Source organism: Antennarius striatus, chromosome 7 (genome assembly GCF_040054535.1).
Source record: "Antennarius striatus isolate MH-2024 chromosome 7, ASM4005453v1, whole genome shotgun sequence".
Classification (NCBI taxonomy): domain Eukaryota; kingdom Metazoa; phylum Chordata; class Actinopteri; order Lophiiformes; family Antennariidae; genus Antennarius; species Antennarius striatus.
In genome coordinates, this window is record NC_090782.1 from 12706752 (window position 1) to 12728545 (window position 21794).

At 42.1% G+C, this 21794-nt stretch overlaps 1 protein-coding gene across 7 annotated transcripts in view; it reads right to left on the reverse strand.

The window, feature by feature from the left end:
- Positions 1–21794, reverse strand: part of farp2 (FERM, RhoGEF and pleckstrin domain protein 2) — a 41228-nt gene that overhangs the window by 1877 nt on the left and 17557 nt on the right. For 2 of the 7 annotated variants that reach the window (XM_068320505.1, XM_068320506.1), the window contains exons 8-26: positions 20922–21069; positions 20729–20824; positions 20491–20654; positions 20308–20376; positions 20130–20187; positions 19724–19985; positions 14827–15011; positions 14607–14696; positions 12659–12792; positions 12498–12579; positions 12180–12417; positions 8744–8874; positions 8434–8670; positions 7174–7194; positions 6216–6298; positions 2637–2755; positions 2277–2440; positions 262–369; positions 22–173 (exon numbers count right to left, since the gene is read on the reverse strand). In XM_068320505.1, the coding sequence (XP_068176606.1) occupies positions 22–173; positions 262–369; positions 2277–2440; positions 2637–2755; positions 6216–6298; positions 7174–7194; positions 8434–8670; positions 8744–8874; positions 12180–12417; positions 12498–12579; positions 12659–12792; positions 14607–14696; positions 14827–15011; positions 19724–19985; positions 20130–20187; positions 20308–20376; positions 20491–20654; positions 20729–20824; positions 20922–21069 (2541 nt within the window). Of the gene's footprint in view, positions 1–21; positions 174–261; positions 370–1738; positions 1879–2276; positions 2441–2636; positions 2756–6215; positions 6299–7173; positions 7195–8433; positions 8671–8743; positions 8875–12179; positions 12418–12497; positions 12580–12658; positions 12793–14606; positions 14697–14826; positions 15012–19723; positions 19986–20129; positions 20188–20307; positions 20377–20490; positions 20655–20728; positions 20825–20921; positions 21070–21794 lie in introns of those variants that run through there. The other 5 variants (XM_068320511.1, XR_011036821.1, XM_068320510.1 and 2 more) reach the window with 5 other exon arrangements.

Here is a 21794-nt window from a genome sequence, read left to right on the forward strand (position 1 = left end):
AAGGATAGACAAGACCCACACCTTTCAAACGTGTACTCGCTCTCTGCCCGGAAAAAGTAAACATGGGACTTGAACTGCAGCTTGAAGACATAGTCCTTGTGGATGCTGTCGGACTCTTCCGGGGTGCTGACGGTGTAGCCGAGCAGGGGGAGGCTGGCCAGTGGGAAGTCGTCCTGAAACAGAGAAGGAAGCACTTAATACTGACGCTTCAGGATCTAGTCCTCCAGCAGAAACACTACGTCTCAGGATGGGTGTGCCGACCTGGTGGGTTTTGTAGAAGAACAAACAGAAGTTGGTGAAAACCACCCAGAGCTTCTGCCAGCCGTTACTGTTCTTAAACTTCCTCAGGAGGTAACCTGACAGCTGGTTCTACACAGAGGGACACAGCAGAGGAGATGAGGGTTAGATGGTGACATCACAGTCAGACACCGACGTATTGATGTGGATGTCTGGTTGTGTAGATTACCCAGAAGGAGTGTGTGTTCATCTATCAAACTGATGTTTGGTTTTATCTTTAACAGGAAAGTCAGTTGATCTGTTGTTCTGGTGTTGATTGTTTAAACGACATTTTGAAGTCACCAGTCTCCTGAGTGTGACAGAAGCCACGCCCACCACGACAACGCCCGCATGCAGTTAGATCAATGCGAACGTTAGCCAAACAGGATGGAGAATGCCTCCTTACAATCACTAAATCAAGGCTTTCATTAAATATTTATGTGATTCTCACCATTTCTGCGACTCGTCAGAACAAACCAGATCCCTGACGTTCTGACACGTGTCTGGAAAATCTTGTGCTACCAATTTGTCTTAAACATATGTATTAATCATATCCGGATAATGTTCCCCTGTGAGGGTTTATAGTTCCATGTTTATCAGGCACATCCAAACTGTTAGATTCCACATTTTAATTTTTTTTTTATATAACTTTTTAAGTCAGGAAGTGAAATTTTGTTCAGATGGATGCAATAACAATGCCTGTTTTCCACTGAACTTTTATGTGATTAAATAAAACCCGACTTGTTTTAAAGGAAAAAGGAAAACCATCATTAACTACTTTGGGATGGAATACAAGGTGACGTTTCATATTCAACAAAAAGCTTCTGGAGCTTCACAGAAAAAGACTATTGCAGCATTTGCCTTACAACACAGAAAAAAAAAATGCTTCCATACATCTGAAGCCAAAGTCTGCAGAAGCCGTTTGAAAAGACATTTGCTACACCATCAGAGCTGAAACCCTTAGCATAGCCTCTTAGCTAATAACATCTGAGCATGCACAGGCTTGAACATGTGTACATGTGACGATAGATGAGATCAACAAGTAGCTCAGCTTTCACCTTCTACCTGAATGTGGGATCTAACGTCACCTTTTTGGCTCACCCCCTCATTGGTCTCATCTGGAACACGTTCTTGTGTTTGGACTCAAGGACCCTCCTCAGACGGTGAGCACAACAACACTGTTAGCTAGAAAGCTAAAAAAAATCTTTTAAAAACCAATCTGCAATGCATCATGGGAGCTGTTCTCCAGTACGTTTGGTTAGGACAATGCTGCAAAGCTGTTTCATGTTAAGCTTCAGCACATTTTGTGAACAAAGAAACTTCCCCTGTCTTTCTATTGCTAAGAAAGTGAATTAACAGAATGAACGTTTTTGGCTGAACCTGATTTCAGTCTAGACTTCAAGGAGACTGGTGCAATGACTCGACCCAATCTGTAATCCATCATGGCTGGTTGTTCTAGTACCTGGTTCATGTGCAGGTAATCAGTGAGAGACAGGTTCTGGTTTCGGTACCAACAAACATGTGTGATGGTGTTTGGTCTTTGGCCCTGACCGAGGAGATAGCGAGGAGGAAGCTCTGGTGAGACAGCCGGAGAGCCGAACACTGAGAGAGTAAAGAGAACAGAGAAACAGTGTGTGGAGATGTTAGCATGTTAGCTAGAGGAGGGAGAAACAGGAAAGAACAGGAAGGAAGTCCAGATCTGTGGGCTCAGAGTGTTAGTGTCAGATATAATGGCTGAACCCGCCCCGCATGCACATTCTGTGAAACATTAAACAGTCTTCCAGTTGACAGAAGAAACACGAGACATCAAAAGTCACTGGGAGGACACAAACAAGAGGAAGGGGTGAGGAGGAGGACAAACGATGACAAGAGCACCTGGAGATTTTTCCTTTGTCTCATTTCCAGGTGCACAAAATAACTTGGGGTGTGTATGTGTGTGTGTCTGCTGGGATCGTGTGGACGTGTAAATGTGTGTTTAAATGTGGGCGGAGGAGGAATACCTCCACAGCCAGGCTGTGATCAGACATTGACACACTGGTGTTGCGGTGCCAGCACACGTGCATGGTGGTATTGGCACGGTGGTGCGTCTGCTTGTCCAGTGACGTACGAGAGGAGTTCATGTCATCCTCGGACTCCTGCTCCAGAGAAACCTCATCGGATGATCCTGAGGGTGGAGGAGGAGGAGCAAGAGGGGGTGGGGGGGCAGGAAGTTTGGAGGCAAGGGGTTAACTGTACATTAGAATCTGTGGTGTATCCCAAACCAATCACCTGAGGACATCACAACATGTAAAACACGAAGCACACATCAGTCAGACACTGGTTACTGTTCGTCTACATCAGAGGGTGGAGAGAAGCCTTACGGTTGGAGTGATCCACCAGCCCAGCCTCAAGGAAGATGCTGGATTTGTCTTTGGATTTCTTGGCCATATCTATCGCCATGTTTAGATCCTCAATCCACTTCCCCATCTCCACTTTAGAGCTGAAATGACAAATGTACACACACACACACCAAATAACATGATGTCATTTTTTTCAGTTGAATTCACTCTCACTGCCAAGGAGGTTCTGTTTTCTCGTGTGTTTTTCTTTTTTGGCTGTGAGCAGAATTACGCAAACTCTAATTATCTAATTGTCATAAAACTTTATGGGGGGGGGGGTCATGACAAGAAACCACCAAAGGCTGTTGGTGTCAGTCCCATTAGGTGGGCGTATCAAGCATTTTTGTATCATTATCTCTGTACAGGTTTCTAAAATAAAGGCCACACATAAAGGAATGCTTCATGCTAGAAAACATGAGATGATTTGAAAATTCATATAAATCCTAAATTATACACTTGTGGATGTATTATATTATTGCCAAGAAGTATCTGAAGATATTAAAATGGGTGCTGCTTTCTAAACCGAATGAGTTGTGCTGGATAAATAAATGACAGGAGGCTGTTAGATCACCGATCAGCAAAAACAACAGTCTTGGTTTGAGCATCCTTCTCTATCAGTGATGGGTAAACTGGACCAGTCACCACATCTTAACCCTTTAGAGACTCTAGGCCACATTTCACAGTCAAACAGGTTGGCAGACAGACCGAAGCGGTCAGATGGATGACATGAATGCTGAAGAACACTGCAAAACACTGTGGACCACAAACCATTTTCTGTAGAAAAAAACTTACCCTGGACATAGACAATAATACAATGTTGTGCAATTTTGTCACCCGTTTCAATTGTATCTGTTAATATAAAGTTAATTAAAAAATTTTAAATTGTGTTTGGTTCAGTTTTGTGTTCTGTTGATATGTTCGAAAAATGTTTCATGTCCGCCATGAATTTAACTTCTACAACAATAAAAGTGACTTGAAATTAGACCAGATCAGACTGAATGCTCTTATGACCATCGATTACAGAACTTTTCGCACTATAAGGCGCACCTAAAAGCCTATAATTTTCCCACAAACCCGTAGTGGGCCTTATAATCCGATGCATGTTATATATGGATTAAAATTCATCTTAATATTGGTTAAACACAAGATCGCTGAAAAGAAGCCTGCAGTCTGGCCATCATGCCGTGTTTATGACCCCAGGGGCACCCTCAGAAGGTACTCTACGCCCCCTAACAACGGTAGTCAAGGGGCGTCGCCGAATTACCGGCTCTCACAGACCTGCTGTCTGACGGCAGAGCAGCCTTCGGAGAGCACCGGTGCCTGGCTACGATAACAGAGGGAATTTTCAACAATTCTATTAATAAAGTTTGGCTGACTGACTGATCTCAGTATTTCCCAACTACTGTGGCACCGGAAATAACCCACTTTAATGTTAATTGGTCTAAAAAATGCCATTGTGCTGTCAACTGGAATCTAGTGACGGTCCATTCTATTAATCTGTGGAAACACACGGAGAAACTGGCATGAAGGTGAATGAAAAACCCTCAAAGCTGAACTTCCAGCCTTTTCTGAAATTTCGAGAGCAGAGTTACTGCTAGAGCAGTGGTTCTTAACCTGGGTTCGATCGAACCCTAGGGGTTCGGTGGGTCGGTCTCAAGGGTTCGGCGGAGATGGAGGTCAAGACAAAACACCCGGCACGATGTTTTGTCTTGACATGATGTGTCAGGTGTTTTTGAAAAAAGTTTAAAAATAGACCATTCATTGAAGATGAGTTCTCATATGCGCTTTATAATCCAGTGCGTTTATAATCCAGTGCGCTTTATAATCCAGTGCGTCATATGTATGAAATAAAATTTTTTTTAAAAGGCCATTCATTGAAGGTTCGCCTTATAATCCAGTGTGCCTTATAGTGCGGAAAATACTGTACTTATGTCTTATATTTGAAGTTTTTAAAAAAAAAATGTTTTCCTAAAGAAGGGTTCGGTGAGTGAGCATATGAAACCGGTAGGATTCGGTACCTCCAACAAGGTTAAGAACCACTGTGCTAGACAAAGATGCCTGGTGTACTGCATTGATTTGCAAATGTAGTTCATACCTGAAACAACACGTTGGGGGGGGGGGGCGCATTTTAGGCATGTGTATTCTGTCTGGCAGCGACGTGCTGTGAGATTCACGGTGGTGAGACACCCAAGTTAGTCAGTTCTATGAGTAAAACAGAGCTGAACCTCACCTCCGAGTGGACTACTGATCGATCGAAACAAAATGTAATAAATAAACAAAGACGAACGTCGGAGCTTAAATATCTGTTTCGAACTTCAGATCAGGAAATAATCCACCCTGTTCGAACTGAGTGGTCTATGACTTCTGTTAGGATTTGGCGCTATAAAAATAAAACCAAATTTGACTGTTTTTAGATAATTTTGAACTACAGTATTTATCAGTACTTTTATCTGTAAATCTCAGCAGCTAAGGAAAAAACCCATGCGTGTTGACTTCTTTCTAAAATTGCAAAGTGATCAGGTTTCCTTGATGAGGCTCAGAATGGCCTCATTGTCATAACAATAGCGGCCGTTCACAGCTGATCAGAGGTACTCACAGGCCCCGTCCATACGATGATGGAAATTTTTGAAAACGCAACTTTTTTGTTGTGTTTACACCTTCCGTCCACACGACAACGAAAATATCCGGAACGAAAATGCAACTTTTTGAAAACGCTGGGTCTGCGTTGTCGTGTGGATGCTGTATCCGCAACTTTTTTTTATCCGGGGGGCGTGTCCCTGGGACCAAAACTGCTGTGACGTCATGCATGTGACCCAAATCTTCATGTACAAACGGAGCTAAAGCCGGCTAGTTTCTGATGTATAACAGCTCCACGTCGAAGATGCGTTGATAAACATGCTTTGCGCTTAAATATTTGTTTGTCTGTCTATGTGTCATAAAGTATATATATGTATTTATTTATTCATTCATTCATGTTCCTTGCAAAAGACACCGACGCCAGTTCTGGGTCAGACCGGGATGCGCTGTCTGCTGGTGGGAGAACTCTGTGATGGAGGTTCTCCTCCAGGAGGAACACCGTGAATTTCCACACGTCCCGGTCCTCTCTCCTGTCGTTCTCAGAGTTGTTCTGCTTATAAACGTGTTGATAAACGCACTGATGCGTTTACGTGTGGATGGATAGCGCAAATACAGCTACTAGCTTTTTTTAATCTATTTTAATTTTTTTATTATATGCACCTTATAATCCAGTGCACCTTATATATGGAATAAATTATAAAATAAACAATTCATTAAAGGTGCGCCTTATAATCCAGCGCGCTTTATAGTGCAGAAAATACTGTAGTGACTTATTTTACTATATAAATTAGTCAAACACACTATTTTTTGTTTAACTTTTTTTTTTTTTCTAACATAGTTTTGCAATGAAAAATGACTTCAAAAGTCATTTTATATTCAATTACATCATTTAATATCTATACCCAACATTGACATTTCTACAAATCCCTATTCCTTGGAAACTGTTTGGACTAACACTTGTCGACTTTTTTTTTCTCTTCTCACCTGGCAGCCACGACGATGGTCCTCTGAGCAGAGTAAATGGTGAAGCAGTGGGGGACGGCCCACTCATTTTCACTCTCCTCCACCTACAAACAAAGACAAATCCCCAAATCATTAACCACAGAAGGGAAGCATTCAATCGCAGCACATTAGTTGAGGAATAATACTTGGATCCGAGGGCTGTGGGGAGAATCTAAGGCAGTGACTGACAGATAAAATCTAGAAACCCTGAGCCTTCATGAACTTCACCACTTTTAAGAGATCTTCCATCAATCAGGCCTTCTTGCACCTCATCTAACATGCCCATGGTTGTTTTGAATTGATTCACAGAACTACAAGCAGCTTCAAGTACAGGTTCTGAGTAATTTAGGTATGATTTTGGTGAGTTAGTGCAGTGGTCCCCAACCTTTTTTGCGCCACGGACCGGTTTCATCTAAGACAATATTTTCACGGACCGGCCTTCATTTGCTCTATAATCGTTAATGACGCCAGGACAGCTGTAGTCTAATAATAAATCATCCGCAGTGGTTTTATGTGAAATGCAGACATCAACAGACAATAAACAAACAAACAAATGCCGCTTCGCAAGGACAGGAGTTTGGAAATGGAAACAGGGTTTGTGATACTTTTTGGGCGATCTCAGGATAATCTGCCTTGATTTTAATCCAGTACACTGGACCGGTGGTGGGCGCTTAATTTAGGGGTAACCTGTCACATGACCGAGACCGGTCAAGTGTGACAGACGTCACTTTTCAAAATAAAACATCTTTCCGAATCCAAAGTAAATAAAACGGAAGTAATGTAAATCATTTTTTAATTCTGTGCGGCCCGATACCAAATGACCCACGGACCGGTAGCGGTCCGCAGCTCGTGGGCTGGGGACCACTGAGTTAGTGTACCAGTGGGGGGAAGGGATGGGGGAGGGTTGGTCATCCAGGCTAGCAAAGCTCAGAGGACTTACCGGAGTTTCCAGCACTATGAGCTGCAGCCAGGAGTAAAACAGAGATTTATGCATTACATTCCTTATTGTTATTAAGGTCTCTTGTGTTGTCAAAATTACCCCTAGCAGCATTCTCATTACCCAAAATGCCACTGTCAACAAGGAGGGAAGTTGTCAGAGAATAAGGTTTAAGGATAAATAGACTGTTTCCTATTTATTCTCAGAGAAACAGGAAAGCTGTGCACTTTCAGTGCTTGGGGAATAGAATATTCACAACCACCATGAGACGGTGGTGGCAATCATGGCAACAAATACAAGAGATTCAAGGATAAATATGAAGAGAGAAGATTAACTCGCTGTTATCAGCAGCCTGTTGTAACCTGTAGCTGACAGGTCAGTGAGGCAGCAGGGAAAGTTAGCCGCCTTGATAATAGTGACAGTGTGTTGGCATCAAAGCTTCACTTTGAAGGTATGTTTGTGAAGACATGCAGACTGAAAGGATTTAGAGGTGCTGATCCTCATCCCACTCGTGTCACACTCAGCTGCAAACCGTCCCAGTGTACACTGAAGGTCCAGTTTTGATGAGGCCAACAGGACAACATCGTCTGCAAAAAGCAGAGATGAAAACCTTTGGTGCCCAAACCGGACTCCCTCCGGATCCGGCTGCGCCTAGAAATTCTGTCCATTAATTAATTAATTAATTATTAAATTGTTTATTAGTAATGTTTTTATGTTCGTTTCTAAAAAATTGTTTGCATTCCTATTTATTGTTCAGTAACATGATATCATGTGCTTTTAATGGTTCATTAGTGATTTTCTAACTCCAATATTTATGGCAGACATGTTAAGTCGAGTAAAATGATGTACAGGTATACTTGATTTCGATTTTTATGTTTGTTTTTTTTCAAAACTGACGTATAATTGAGAATGGTGTAACTCGAAGCGATGTAAGCCGAAGTCTACCTGTACAGGAAAATACTAAATTTCTCTGTTAAAGATACCTATAACTGTACACCTGCAAAATTTTAAGTTAACAACTCATTCTTAATATTGTGAAATTGCCCTTAAGAGATTTCGGGTTGTTTATGATGCGATTAGTGAAAGTCCAGCTCACTGAATGTCAGACATGTTATTCTTTGCAAGAAAATAAAGTTAGGGTGAAGTCAGGTTGTGAGAGCATTTTTATCTGGACATGAAGCGTCCTATGTGTGGGGAAATCAGATTTTTCCTCATCTTGTCCAGCATTAGTTAACAACAGAACCCATTCAGAGTGATACTCACTATCATGCCATGAAGGGGGAGCTGCCCGTGCACTTTGAACTGATTGGTGGCGGTCACACCTTTGCTTGTGTAGAGCAGCATGTCCGAGAACTGAAAGACAACAGCAATAGTTACATCCAAGCACACTGACTTGTTACACCTGAAGTGACCGAGTAGTTCTGTGCCAACCAGGAAGAACATCCTCTGCTGCAGTCCTTTCTTGGTCAGCTTGTAAAGACATCCCTCTCGTATAAACTCCTGCAAACACAAGAAGTGTGTCAGACTCTGGGTTACAATTTCCCTGCCTCCTTCTCCCAGTCGCTGAGCTCACCCTTCCAGGCGATGTGAGGTTCTCGATGCCAATTAGGTCTCTCTGCAGCTCGGTCAGCTTCTGGAAGTTCTCCAACCGGATGAGACTACTCTGGAGCTGAGTGGCGATCTCAGCCACTTCCTTCAGAGCCTCTGTGGGAAAAATAGTATGAATCCTGAATGCTTCCATCAGGGTGTTACAGTCCTGAAACAGGACGTTTTCTGAAACGCATTCAGAGATTATAAAATTTGTAGATATTTGTAATATAAATTATCAAGAATAATCATTTGAAATTATAACTATAACCAGGTATCACTCCTGTGACCAAACAAGCACTGCATCTACATTTACAATGCATACCAATGTAGCCACAAGAGGACACAAGCCAGTGTCTTATTGTGCCGGTCCCAAACCCGGATAGAGGGTTTTTTAAGGAAGGGCATCCGACGTAAAACTTTTGCCAAATCAAACATGTGAATCAAACCTTCGACTTCCATTTTGGATTGGTCGAGGCCCGGGTTAACAACGACCGCCTTCGGTGCTGTAGACCTACAGGCTGCCAATGGCAATTGGACTACTGTTGGTCGAAGGAGACGAGAAAAGTGACAGGTGTGATGTGTGATAGAAGAGTTTCAGCTAAAATGAAAGGGGAGGTGTGCAAAACTGTGGTGAGACCAGCGATGTTGTTTGGTCTAAGACAGTGTCACTGAGGAAAAGACAGGAGACAGAGCTGGAGGTAGCAGAGATGAAGATGCTGAGGTTCTCTTTGGCAGTGACCAGGAAGGATAGGATCAGGAATGAGTACATCAGAGGGACAGCACATGTTAGAGGTTTTGGAGATAAAGTCAGAGAGGCCAGACTGAGATGGTTTGGACATGTCCAGAGGAGAGATGGTGAATATATTGGTAGAAGGAGTTTTGAACTGCCAGGCAGGAGGCCTAGAGGACGACCAAAGAGGAGGTTTATGGATGTAATGAGGGAGGACATGAAGGTAGTTGGTGTGAGAGAAGAGGATGCAGAAGACAGGGTTAGATCTGAGCTTGCGCTAGCCATTCGCCACGTCGCCATAGGCATGTAAATTCCAGATAGGCTACAAGGTTTTTAGCCTGTGTAGCCACAGTGGCGTTATTATTAGGAAAAAAAGCCTGAAACTTACAACTTTTTTGGACTTGCGAAAATTCCCGAGCGATAACAAACCTTTTCACTCGCTAGCGCCGCTATTTCCGTCGGCATGCGGCGAAGGAAATAGCCGACAGAAATAGCCGAAGCATGCTGACGGAAATAGCCGAAGTGATCCGCATGCTCCGGATCATTAAATATGCACTGGGGTCATGACCTCCTCTCGTCAAATGAAAAACAAAGATTCTATTTTTAAAAAGCTAAATCCCGCAAATTGGTGTACAACAAGGTGAGGACAATCAATCGAAAGAAATTAAGAATCCAGTGTTATATAGTAGAGTTTGTGTTAAAATTCTAATTGAACAACAAAAGGTGAATGCTGAGAGGGGGGAGGAGTGGTGACAGACCGATCAGAAGGTAAATGAAAGATATCATCAATACTTTTTTGTAGTCTTAGACTTTTGTTCCCTATGACCGGCAGGAATAACCAGTGATGCATGTAAATGTGTATTCACCTCGTATTCATGCCTTTTTAAATTGAAATGAAAAATCATATCGAATTAAAAAAATAAACTAAACTATGGCATACCAATGGTGTTGGTAGTGATGGTCAAAGTTAAAATGTCTTCTATTCCAAGTAAAACTTGCAAGTAAATATTGAGTAATATTTTATATGACTATCTTCACATAGTGAATGCAAGTTTTCAATTGTTGAATCTTACATTTATACCTGCATAAAGTAGGACAGAAATAAAGATAGTCAAGCTTGAACTGTTGACTTTAGTGTATTTTTATAGGTAAACTGAACAGAAGATTTTGCCGTCAGAATGCGTCAGAATGCACCAGAATGCAGGAAAAAACCCCATTTTCTAAAAAATTTCCCCGGGGGAGGGCCCCTGGACCCCCCTGTGGGGGGGTCTCCCCCCATGCCCCCTCGCGATGAGTGTTGGTCATCCACACACAGCGCCACTGTCTTGGACGCAGGGTGTGGCTTTTTGTTGCTTGCTCAATTCTTTTACAATGAGCCACAGTGGCTTGGTCATACTAGCTCCTCCTGTTCTTGAAGGAAACAGCCGAAAGGAAAAGAAGAAGACGGTGAGTAAATTTAAAAACTCTAAACCCACCTCCATATTTTAGTTAAGCTTTGCTCATAACTAAAATAACTTTAGACTACATGTCTGCTTTGGCACACAGACAGAACCTCCAATGACAGGAAGTGTTTCTCTCGTCTTGTGTCATAATGATCAATATTGGAGGCAGCCACTGAGAAAACTTCTGTCACATGTTCTGAGCTGTTAACCAAAGAGTTCAAAGCGCTCTTTACAGAACATCAGAGCACAGACCTCCACCATGGCAACTCAATATCCTCATGGCCCCTAAATGCAACAAACATACAACACAATAGTTTGATCTGCATAATGTTTTGGATATGAACCCCAGGTAAAGAGAAGGACAGCTCACGCTGTAACGACTGACAGAAGGGTGATTCAGTGGACCTGGTCTGGTTTCAGTAAACCAGTCGCTCTCTAGCATGGTCCCTTCGAGTTTGTATTTACTTAGTCACAATCAAAAGTTCATTATATTCATGTAAAACAACCTTATAGTCACAGCTCCTGTGTGTTCTGCCCTCCTTCACCCAGCCTCATGTTCAGTTGTAACAATGCCAACATTTGCTGTGCTGTCAGGTGGAACCGCTCTCTGATGAAAGTCACGGGTCAGTGGCAGCCCGCCAGTGTCAACATGAGCTACTGCTCTGTCTTAGTGCCACAGCATGCAGGTTCTAAGCATATCTAAGCATACATTTTACTTTTGTAGCGGGTCGAACACAGCAATACTCTGGCTGTCAGTTTTGTATTTTGACACAAAAACTAAGAATTTCATGAGATTTTTACAGAAAGGAGCATATCCGTGTGTCTTTAATATATCAGGAACCCTGAGGTCAGCCATTCTGATAACATGTCTTGTTGCAATCTGGGTCTGGATAACACTCTTAAAGGAAATGTTGGGTCACGCTAGTGGAATGCACTCTGCTGAGCTAACTTCCATAAAATCGTTTGTTATCCGTCTGACAGAGGGACACCTCCCCACAATTAAATAATTGGTGCACAATCTGCCTCTCCATTCTTTTGATGCTGCACATCACTCATGTCGGCAAGGTGTCAGTGTGTGAGCAGCCAGAAGTGTGGGCGTGTAGGACTGACAAACAGTATGAACTGTGTGAAACTTACAACAAAGGTCCAACATGTCTGTCATGTAACTTAGACTCTATGACAGAAACATCAACCAAACTGACAGACGATCTCGAGGCATTTCAATATGGGATCCTCATAAAACCCACCCTTGCAGTCGTCATGGTCGCGGTGGGTGGGAGAATAATGCTTGCAGAGTCTCTCCAGGATGAGCTTGTAGTGCATGAGGCGCTGGATGGGCTTCAGGAGGAAGGTGTTGAGGGGCAGGTAGCAGACCTTCTGCAGCTCAAACTCTTTGTAGACGGTCTCCAGCTTCTTCAGCCTCTTGGTGGCTTTCTCCAGCTCTGTCAGCACCTCGTCATGCTTCTGCAGGTAGCTGGTGAATTCCTGATGACAGTAACAAACATGAGATCAAGGGCATCCTGCTTAATCAAACACGTAGATGAAAGATCGTAAAGCATTGTTACCTTCAGAGCGCACATGTTCCTCAGCATCACATCACCAATCCTCTGGTAGTCCCCTTTGACGTGAGCATTAGAGCGCCCCTCCCTGGAGAAAAACACAGATTTGGTCTTCCTGCCATCTTATTACAGGCTTCTGCGATCTCATCACTGAGAGAAACAACTACCAGAGAGCCAGCCTCTGGTCCAGCTCCTTGAGGAAGCCTCGGTGGAATTCATAGATCGGGTCGATGTTGGAGAAGAGTAAGGTCATCAGGCCTTCGGGCATGGCATTTTCTTTGATCACAGCACTGCGGAACCACTGGGGGCACAAGAGGTACGGAAGACTACTGATGGGGGAGTACTCAAGGATGAATACGATTTAAAGTAAACAGAAAAATTACCATTGAGGACAAAATCAGTAATATTTGTTTTTGAGCATACATAAAATTCGATTTGTTCTACCTAGAGGTTCACAGTGATTGACTAAAAGTTGTAGAGTAAGCAAAACTTCCTTGGGACATTGATTATTTGAAGAAAAAGTGATAAATATTTCACATCTTCATTTACTTGCATCCTCTTCCTTCTGGTTTCATACTTCATATCTCATTGTTACATATATGAGATATGAAGTATGAAACCACTTACATATATCTGAGGTAAACTAATGATTTTTATCAATGACTCTTCTCTGGGTGAAGTTTTAGAGTCAAACAGTTGTTTTTAATTATTTCACTGTAAACACAACAAATCAAGCGTCAGCACAAAGAAACGTTGAAGCTTTAAGAAACCAAGCCTTAAACTAATTCATCAAAAACATGTGATGTGACACAACAAACCTAGATGGATCACAGACAAGGAATACAAGCGTTACAAAGTGTGATGGACTATAATAAATTAATAAAGAGAGGAGATTTACAAACAAAGTTCCTGTGGAAGATATAATAGATAATAGTCTATTCAAATTTGGAGCCACCGATTTTGATTCATGTCCTGCAAGACAAATAGTTGACTCGATATTTTCAGTGACTGATTAGGACATTTTTTACACTATCCTGTTAAAAACTCTATGTACTTGTTTTGTTTTACTATTTATCCAGCGGGCAGCCAATCACTGGCTGTAATGGCTGGGCTCAGCATCATAATGCTTCTTCTATCCAGAGCCCAACACGCAGTGTGAAATAAGACGTCTGCAGGCAACACTTCTTTACTTCCTCAGCAGATGGATAGAACACTTGGTTTACTGTAAGTCAGGTGTTTCTCTTCTTGTTCCCTGTGGTGGTGTTTTTTAGTTAACCAAGAAATGAACTGACTCTACAGGGGAAATTTCTGTTACACAACATCTCAACCTTTGCCAACGTTACAGGAACATTCCCAGAATCGGACCTAGGATCACTGTCAAGAAGCAGCAAAGCCTCCATCAGCTGAAGGTCGTAATATTGGTGCTAACACAATGATGGTGTCAGTGTTAAAAAGGGCGCAGTTGACGTCTGGGTGAATAAGTGTGTGAAATCACAGGCTCCAGAGGATACCTACAACACTGACAAATCTGGCACATTTTCCAAACAACGTCAACAAAGACATGTTTCTGAAAAGTGAAACCTGGCAAAAGATCATCTGAACCTTTACAGGAATAAGCGAGAAGCCAGTGATTTTATCAAGATGGCATTGTTGGTATGAGATCAATGTTTCCGGCAGGGAGTGTGGTTCCTGCGGGGCTAGGAGATGCGGATTTAGAGAAATTAGATGTCAGATTAAGATATATGATTGAAAATTAGTCTATTACAGTTCTAAGCCTTATGTTTAAAAGGTGTACAACAATTAAATTTTTTTAATTACCTCTTTATCTGAACAGTGCTTATAACACGGTAGTAAAACAACGCTGCAGTCTACAACATTTCACCATTGATTCATTGGTGCCAAACTTATGTGCAGCAGCTCTATTTCCTACTCCGACATCCAGACGGATTACCTTTAACTTAACAGCTGTGTCATAAGGCTTTCTTCCCATGTTTCCCATCATGAGGGGTGTATATGATATGCAAAATGTCTGTTCAAAACACAATCACACTACGGCAGCGTCTTCTACACATTCTCTCTTCCACTCTCTGCCAAAATGTTGAAACAAAAACTCACCACAGTTATGACCTCAAGGTCTTTCAGGTACGTCCGCTCTGTGGTCAGAATCTCTTTGGCAATGAAGTAGGCCTTGTCGGTGGGATAGCGCTGAGGTAGAGGAGGGACATATATTTGAACTATCCAAAGAGACACATGCAACAACACTGTGGAAGAAATTCAGTGATTTATATGCTTAAAAGGTGTTGTGAGGTGGAGGGGTGGCATTTGAGCAGTGTACCTTCCTCCTGCCCTCCTCCTCCTCCTCTAGCCTGGCATTGCTGCCCACCTCACTCAGGATGGGGCTTTGCAGAGGCGACAGGGCCTGTCCTGGGAGACTAAGGGTCGACATCTGGAAGGAGGGTGACATGCAGAGGGGACCTTTGGGGTTGAGAGGCGAGAGCTGAGGGCTGTCAACGGCTGAATCTGAAAAACAGAAACAAGTAACACAAATAAATAAAACTGGAGGAAGGGAAAATTTATTTTAAACTCTGAACAGGACAACGATGATAATTAGAAACAGGTGGAGCTCAAGTCACCAATGCTGACAACAAATGTGAAAATATTTAAAACAAGGCCACAAGATGCTGAATCCAGCAAACATACTGTGAGCTTTTTTCAAACTCTTTTCTCCAGAATAATCTCATTTCCTGTCAAAAAAGTGTTGCGCATTTGAAAGGAAAGAATTCGAATGGTCCATCCGTACACATTAGGACAAATGAGACAGTGGAGTAGAACAAGACATAACTAATGCTTCCCACATTTTCCTTCCGCCATTGTTTTCAAAGCCCTTAACAAGGAGGACAAATGATTTATTGCCAACTTCAATGAGCCCGTCTCATTTCTGAGAACTGGCTCTTCTGCTTTTCTTCTGCAAGTGAGCTGTGCTACAAAACAAACCAGCAGACAAAACAAGGAGAGGAAACGCCCGGCTATTCTTTTTGCTGAGTTGCAGGTCACCACAGCTGTTCTTCCACTTCTATTAAAGAGGAAAAAAAGTAGCGGGGGAAGGCTGGGAGAGAAAAAAAAGTCACTGCTCGACCCGGATATAATTGCTCAGGCAAAGACTTATCAGGAATGCGGCTTGTCTGGAGGGCAAGGGCTGCCTCTAGTTTATCTGACGTGCCCCACAGGGAATGACACCAGAGGGAATGCAGCAAACAGCAGCTCTGCAGCAGGAGAACCAGGGTTCGCACTGGAATGACTTGGCACAAAGCCTGTTCAAACAGGGAGAACACACTCGGCTGGAATTAAGCTGTGGAATCTTGTGTACAAGTGAGACCCCACCCCCAACAGCACATGAGTCTGTCGCCTCGAATGCTAACAGGAAAGCTGACTGTTGCATATGGATCTTCACTACAGAACACTGATCATTCAGATTATAACAGGACAGAAGTAGTAGTATGTGATTTTTCTGCGAGTGACACAATTCATGGAATATAGGAATGATTTGGGAAACTCTTCACACTGACAGCATTATGAGGCCCTCACCTCTCATGAATTGATAATACTATTACAAAATGATCGACTAAAAGGCAAATAACTGATCTAGATTCCGTACAATATTCCATTTTGGACAAGAAGACATCTCTAAGGTCTTGTTCAGGCAGGTTAACAATCACATCCCCATCTTTAATTTCAGTCTGCGTCCCAAAAATAATTTTAAGTCTGACATTCATGGTACCCAAAAGTGATTGCTTTATTCTTGAGAGTAAAAACATACAAACATGAAGTACAGGTTGTTTATAATGAGTCATATACATGTTCAGGATTAAGTGATGATTACTTCATTCCTAATTGCAGTTAGCTTAGCTGGTTATAATTGTCAGCCCGTTATTAATTAGTTAATTGTGATGTGGGAATAACAACAAGGCAGAAAAAGAAACTCTTGTGGCTGAAAGCCATCCTTCAAAATGACAATGAGAACCGGCGAGTTTTAAAGTAAATTCCTAAAGAGTAAATCTCTTAATTTTGATAACCAACTTTTCCATTTTGACATCTATTGAAAAACATCCCAACACGAGAGTAATGAGGAAAGTACGCCTGACATGACAATAATAGCACCCTGAATGCAAACAGCACAAGTAAGAGATTTAAGGCACTGAGGTGCAAGATTACCCGCCAAAAGCCAAGTGAGATGGTGTTCAGTGAGCTCAAAAGGAATTAAGACTGGACTCGGCAAATCAAGTCTATCTGGATGATAGAACATCAGCAAAGTAGCAAGAGACAAGTGATTAATTTGATATAAACATTATATAAACTGTTCATGTTAAGACACATCACACACATTCCACTGAGGAATAAAAGTTGAATAATTAAACAAGTTAACACTTTGTACATGCTCCGTTTTAAAGACTGACTGCATAACAGAATCTGTTATTCCTATACGACATTTAAAAAGAACATCACAAAAATCCAGCTATTATAAAAGAGAAATTCATTGCCGATGTGCAAAGACCCCTGTTTTCTTCCAAAAAACAGAATTCTGTGTAGTTGGTACCCTGAAGATAGCTAAAGTCAAAACCCCAAACCTTGCCAAGTGCCACATGTCAGAAAAGAAAGCGATATCGATATCAATGTCCAGTCTTTGTAGGGGATGCTTCGGTAAAGGTCTAAGCTGCTATGTCTAAAGGGTTCCTGGTGGTTCCAAACTGGACATTTACGAGTGTTGAAAAAAACAACATTCTAAATCTATTAATTAAAAAAAATTATTAAGACATAGCCCTGTGTCACACACAATTACATAAGCTTTAAGTGTTGCTCCTGAAGAACAAAGTCCTTCATCCACATCAGGCGATACATTCATTTTGTTTTAGTAAGTGGTGTTAACAGCATACTTCATGGCTCACTAGTACACTGCTTACATTCTTCAAATTAGCTCAAAATAAAATGTTAACGATGTTAGTCTTAAATCAATGGATTGATTCTTTTTTCATTTTTTTTTAGCCTTCACACATAAGGAATGAACTACGTGCCGACATCTCCTTCAGCCAGCAGATGTCAGTGAAGCACACAAATGCAACAAAAAAGTAGCTCCATGACAAGTCAGATGCCAGGAGGCCGGTAGGGACCACTGAACCTGTTAGTGACACTTCCTCCTTATATTGACCCTGAGATCAGAGAATAATGAAGCCCTACACTACAGTACCATCTAGAAGGACCCCGCAGATCATGAACACTTAAAGACAGAAACTAATTATTACTGCTAATATTACCTGCCATTAGGTACTTTGAAAATAAACACTTTTTTAAGATTGTTTGTTGGGAAAGTTAAAATATAGACTATAACACTATATTACTTACATATTTTACTTTAATTACATCTTATTTATTTAGTTTATCATTTTTCATTAAATTGAAACAAATAAGGTAGATAATCAAACTGGATGAAGGATGCGTAAGATTGTTGTTCTCTGCAATGAACAAAGTCAACTGGAGGAAGCACTTGAAGATGTTTTGCCTCTGACTCAAGAGTCTTCATCAGTGACTCCAGTTGATTCTATTCATAGATCTACCATGATCTGGACGACTGAGAACTTTCACACACTGTTGTTCTGACATTCTGTGTATGTTTTCAGCAAACAGACAAAAATTGATGAGATATTTCTATGCTTAAGAATACACATTCACTCTAAATACGCTTAAGAGTGTTATTAAGACAGCTGAACAAGAAAAAAGGAGGAATATTTCATTCTAGAATCTCGTAAAAATTATGTCTAAATGTTGATAAGCTTTGTTTCAATGAACTAACAGGGGTCATTAAAAGAGCACCACAACCTGACCATGGCATGGACACAGCAGGTCAAACACTGACGCACACAAAGAAAAATGTTTCTGCACAAATCCAACTGTTTACTGTAGAGCAGCAGATGTTCTCCTTCTCCTCCTAACTGAGAGGGTTGGAACTCAGACAGGTAACAAGTGTGCACCACAACCATGTCCATCAACCCAGATGGGAGTGCCCCATGTTGGATGTGAGGACAGCAAAACACCAGCGGTATGTGTTTTAGCTTTTGTGGCCTCATACCATGAAACTCGTCATTGGCTGCTTTTAATTTAAAAAAAGTGTGCATGTGAACATTTCAAACACCAAGATCAAGTTTTATGAATTAAAAATTGCAATTGTTGCTTATTTTTCATTATTAACTGCAAGGTAACAAAAAGTTTCCTCTTTTAGTTGGCCTACCTTGTATGAGGAAATCAAGTGCTAAATGTGATTTACATTTTGATATGGGGGGGTGCTGAGGGGTCTGCGAGTGCCAGAGCCTGCAGATTGTGGCACTGGAGGAGGAAACCCTCTATCCCACTGCTCCCAGTCAGTGGATTATTGTAAAACAGGTTCTGCTCGGGGGGAAGGACGCTGTCAGAACCCCAGTCTGAGTCTGAGTCTGAGCTGCCGTTCCCGGACCCCTCGGTGGCTGTGGGGGGGTAGCTGAGCTGCTCCAGCTGCTCTACCAGGTCACTGAACTGCACAGCAGAGCTGCTCTCAGATCGCACCGAGTACGCTGGGAAGTTGACCATTGAGCTGGCCTCTGACTGGATGTCAGACCCCGGCAGGCGAAGCGAGGAGGAGTCGTTTCCTCCGTAACCTAAAGACATAGACTCGCCCGCAGAACTCAGCCCCAGGTTGTCCAGGGAGCTGCATTCTGAGCGGTTGTTCACTAAAGAGCTGGTCTCAGAATGTCCGACAATACTATCAGGGAAGGGATTGGTATTCCCATTCAGGTCTTCAATGCCCACACTAAAAATCCTGTTTTTGCTGAGGTCAGCTTCCTCCACATAATCAAACTGAGCTACTTTATCGTGTAGCTCAAAAGAGAAGGCCTCAGCACCCCCACCATAGAAGGACATCTCAGTGGGATCATCATCTATGAACTCCTCAGTGACATGTAGCGGCAAGCTGGACATTGAAAACATGGGGTTTTGTTTCGTACGCAACAGCTCCACCTCAAACGCCTCAGGTGTAAGAACCCCCTTCCTCTTACCCCCACTCCCCACCACTGAACACCCAGTGCCTCTTCTCCCACCGTGCTCATTATCCTCATTGCCATTTTTGGAGGGCTGTAACTGGGAAGTGCCACTGTCTAAACACACAAATAAGGGGCTGCAGTGTCCTGCTGCCTGATTACTAGGGGCACCTTGAAAAGCGTAGTGAGACGGGGAAGCAGCCTTGACAGGTTCTTCCTTCGGAGGGCTGGGCGGTCTGGTAGCTTGCAGAGGGGACTGAAGTTGCTGCTGTTGCTGGGGAAGTGCTGGAGACTGGCTGAGTGCAGGCAAAGGCTGGGGCTGAAATTGGAGTTCTGTTCGCAGGGGATAGTTAGAGACGTGCGCTGGGTAGAAGGACACAGTGGGGGAGGAAGGAGAGCCGAGGGCCCTGAGACTTTCATTGAATGACAAGCTCTGAAACACAGACAGTACAAAGAACCGAGTGAGAGGAAATATTGAAAGTAAAAATGAAAAGAGACTTAGTCATCATTGTATAATATGTGGAATTCTTTTATGTCATCTGTCATACAAATGCACCAAGCCTGTAGCACCACTGACCTGTTTTGGCACATCTGTTGCTATGGAGCGAGCAGACATTCGTACTTTGCTGTTCCTCCTGGACAAATAATAAGGCTGAATTACTATCACGAATGCAGCGCTGAAACATTCCTCGTCAAAAGCAGTCGAGGCATTCCTAAGGCAAACAATTTGTCTCTGATAGTGTGCACACACACACCTCTGATACGGCGTTCTCTTTGCTCCGTTTTCCCTGACATACTCCACAAGCTGCTTCTGGGTCCTTCCACTGAGTTTAGAGTTAAAACAGAATAAAACACAACTGAAACATTTTCACTTTTTTGTACAAGAACAAAATGTTCCTTTAACAACATTTAAAAATGCCACCTTTAACATGAAATACCTGTATCTGAAGGACGAGCCTCTAGAAAAGAGGATAGCTTTGGATTTGGGTTGTGGTTGGTCGAATAAACGGAAAAATGAATGATACTCTACACAAATCTTCCAAAAGATTTTACACTGGTCTCGACTGGCCATCATAAACTCAAGCGTGTCCTGATGGGGACCCTGAAAAGAAAAAAGACAATAAAACAATAAGCATTCAGCTTCTCAAAGAAAACATCCTCTTCATTAATACATACATGAACTTCTGGGTGCAGCTTGATCAAGAACCGTTTTCTTTTGAAGCTCAGCTTGCGAATCTTGGACCAATTGAAGGTATTTATCTTTGTGTGGCCCTGATGCAAAGGAAAGTTGAAAGAAATAATCTTTATTAACACTGGTAAACAGAGGCTGCAGCGCCAAAAACACAGCTGGTATGAGAACTTTTGTCACCTGAAAAACCTGAAGCCCCATATGAGAAACAGCCAGATTAATTTTGGTGCCCTCTCGGTCGGCTGCCGGGTGGAAGCGGACGCCGTACATCTCCAATTTGCGGACAATCTCCAGGATTTGGAAATCTGATTCAGCTGGAGTGTGGCCCCTAGAGTAGAGAGCAACACACACCAACATGCATGAATTACATGTCCTTCTCATTCACAATGTCACTTAATAAAAAAGTGACTAACTTGTATGTTCTAATTTCCCAATTTCCTAAAACTAATTTCCCTTCGGGGATCAATACAGTATATAAAATAACATTTAAAAAAATAATAACAGTTCCAAAACAGAAAACTGTACGGTTGTATATTAATTGGAAACTTCCATCTACAAATGAATCAATTCCCTTTTATTCAACAAGGAATCCTAAGAGACAAATATGACATAGTTCCTCAAGGCTCAGTCCTCTGATATTTCTATTAAATCTTATCTATAAAAAGATCTTATAGTTCAATTTCTCTTGAGTAAACTTATTTGTATGATTTATTTTTTATGCCAATCTACGATTTTGCAAAACGACTTGTATTACCTTCATAAATGAAGTTTGATCGATTCATCAAATGACATTTATGTAAAGACTGCATAATTACATGTTTTCGGAATGTCTTTAAATCCCTTATAACTTTGAGGATTTGAAAGGCGTTCTATAAATCCATGTAATTACAACCAAACAGCGTGTTAGGAACACATATCCATCCAATCATCACCACATTCTAATTTTGTTTATCCGTTAAGTGGTGAAATCTCCTTATGCCCTCCTCTGCCCCACTGGCCTCATGGCTAATAGACCGGCCTGAGCAGGGGATTAGGCCAGAGAATTCAGCGCTT